Source organism: Urtica dioica, chromosome 7 (assembly GCF_054948205.1).
Source record: "Urtica dioica subsp. dioica isolate 48M chromosome 7, U.dioica_male_clone48M_v1_H2, whole genome shotgun sequence".
Classification (NCBI taxonomy): Eukaryota; Viridiplantae; Streptophyta; class Magnoliopsida; order Rosales; family Urticaceae; genus Urtica; species Urtica dioica.
The window spans coordinates 7,351,848-7,353,865 of NC_142762.1; the positions used below are offsets into that span (position 1 = coordinate 7,351,848).

Genomic DNA, 2,018 nt, shown 5'->3' on the forward strand with positions numbered 1-2,018 from the left:
ATATCGTTTTAAGCAAACTACGAAGAGTTTGTTCATGCAAATCTACATTTGTCTCTTCGTAAGTTGTTAAGTTTGTTTATGGACTAAAAGACTAAGGTTTTATCATAAAGCTTCAAACAAAGAAAGAATGAATGAATGTTTCAAGTTTATTATTAAATGAATACGCAATTACAAGCAAGAGTCTTCGTAAGACTATATGACATCAAATGTACATAAATAGACACTACTACTCTTCTTGTGGGCACCATTGACAACAAGCCCATCGTCGGAAAAACTTCTGTATCAACGAGACGCAAAGCAGAGTACATAGGCTCGAACACCTTGCACACGCTATAAATATGGAGCCAAAAGTTATTGTCCAATATTTTTGACTCCACAAAGTGCCCAGATGCAATTTGACGGAAGGAACATCGGTCCCACCAATCCGACGTGAACATCTTTTTCAACCCTGGTCAACTGCTCTTGAGACTCGTTAGGGCGAAGTAGTTCATGGCGAATCTCGTCGGACCGGGACGGATTAGCTCTCCTTGTCCTTCTTCTCGCATCTTCGAGAGGACAACCCCGTGATTGTAGATGAACTTCATGATTTCTCTACAATTCTTAACAACCTCGGCGATAGTCGCTTGTTTTCCCACATCCTCGAGCATCAAGTCTATACAATGTGTGGCGCATGGAGTCCAGTATCGACGAGAAAGTTTCATTCCGGCTTTCTTGTAAGCCGAACCATTATCAATGATCATCTGAACAACATTGTGTTCTCTGAATTCTTTCACAATGGGCGACAGAATCTTATAGATGTACAAATAGTTCTTGATCTCATCTGACGCATCAACTGACTTAAAAAAACCAGTCTTACCCGCCGAGAACACCATAACATTTATGATGCTTAAACATGTCGGTCCCGTCCATCTGTCCGACATTATGGTGCATCCATATTCCTTCCATACCTCCCGTTGCTGATCGATGTACTTCTTGACGGATGCAACCTCTACTATCAAGTATGTGTTATAAATCTCGTATGGAGTTGGAAGCGGGATACCTGGACCTGTGAAGTTTGAAATGAAAGTATAGTTGGACACCACAATACTTGTCAAATTAAAACCCGTATTTCAAAATTCAAATACACGAGTCTTACCAACTGCCACAGCGTCATTGATCATGTGTCGAAAGTGCGGCGACTTCACTTTGGCGGCTGGTATGTTCTCGTGGATGACATAGCTGCTAACGGCTTGTCCTAGACGGCCCTTCAATTTAGGATTCGTGATTTCCGGGATCGTAGGTTGTCATCCACTATCTGGTCGAAAATGAGCTGGTGGTGGTGAAATCCCGTAACCCCCACCAGGGCCTGATCTCTAAGCATCCAACTGTGTCTCTTGCAGACTTCTTTTAAGAGCTTGCATCATATCACGTTTGTATTGTTGGTCGGGATCAAGCTCTACGTGAGTCGGACCGAAGCGTCCTGCCAAGTGCTCGTCTACGGTTTCATCAAGGACGGCCTTGCTTTTCTTCTTTTGGAGAGTCGCCGATTGTAACGCTAACATCTCCTTGCGTACTTCTGAAGGAACACTTGGACATGACTTCACATTTTTCTTCGCATCGTTTCCACTTAAGTGTAACTTCATCCGTGTGATTCCCCCGTGGTAACGTGCCCACAATAATTGCATGTGAAGTGGTTCGAATTTGTTGCACCTGGGGTGCAATGCTTACGAATTCCTTCCTCGCTCAACTTCGATATACCTGCATATTGAATTCCAAATTTAAATCAAACTAATTTCAAATTTTCAATATGTCCACAAATTTCCTTCAACATATCAATAAATTCAATTCTAACTACTTCAATTTCACTTCTAACTACTTCAATTTCAATTCCTACTCTATCAATTTCATTTCTAACATACATGATAAATTAACTTCGATTCGAAGTCTAGCTATTTCAATTTCTAATTGAAAGTCTAACAATTAAAATTTCAAATTAAAATCAAACAACATCAATTCAACACAACATAATGAAAACTTAT

General features: G+C 40.6%; 1 protein-coding gene across 1 annotated transcript; it reads right to left on the reverse strand.

Moving 5' to 3' along the window:
* Nucleotides 1-452: 452 nt before the first annotated feature.
* LOC149390181 (uncharacterized) lies at nt 453-1,622 on the reverse strand. The gene is made up of 3 exons (XM_089619696.1): nt 1,382-1,622; nt 1,136-1,234; nt 453-1,045 (listed from the first exon to the last, which is right to left on the reverse strand). The coding sequence occupies exons 1-3, from the start codon at nt 1,620-1,622 to the stop codon at nt 453-455; spliced, it is 933 nt and encodes a 310-aa protein (XP_089475822.1).
* Nucleotides 1,623-2,018: the final 396 nt, after the last annotated feature.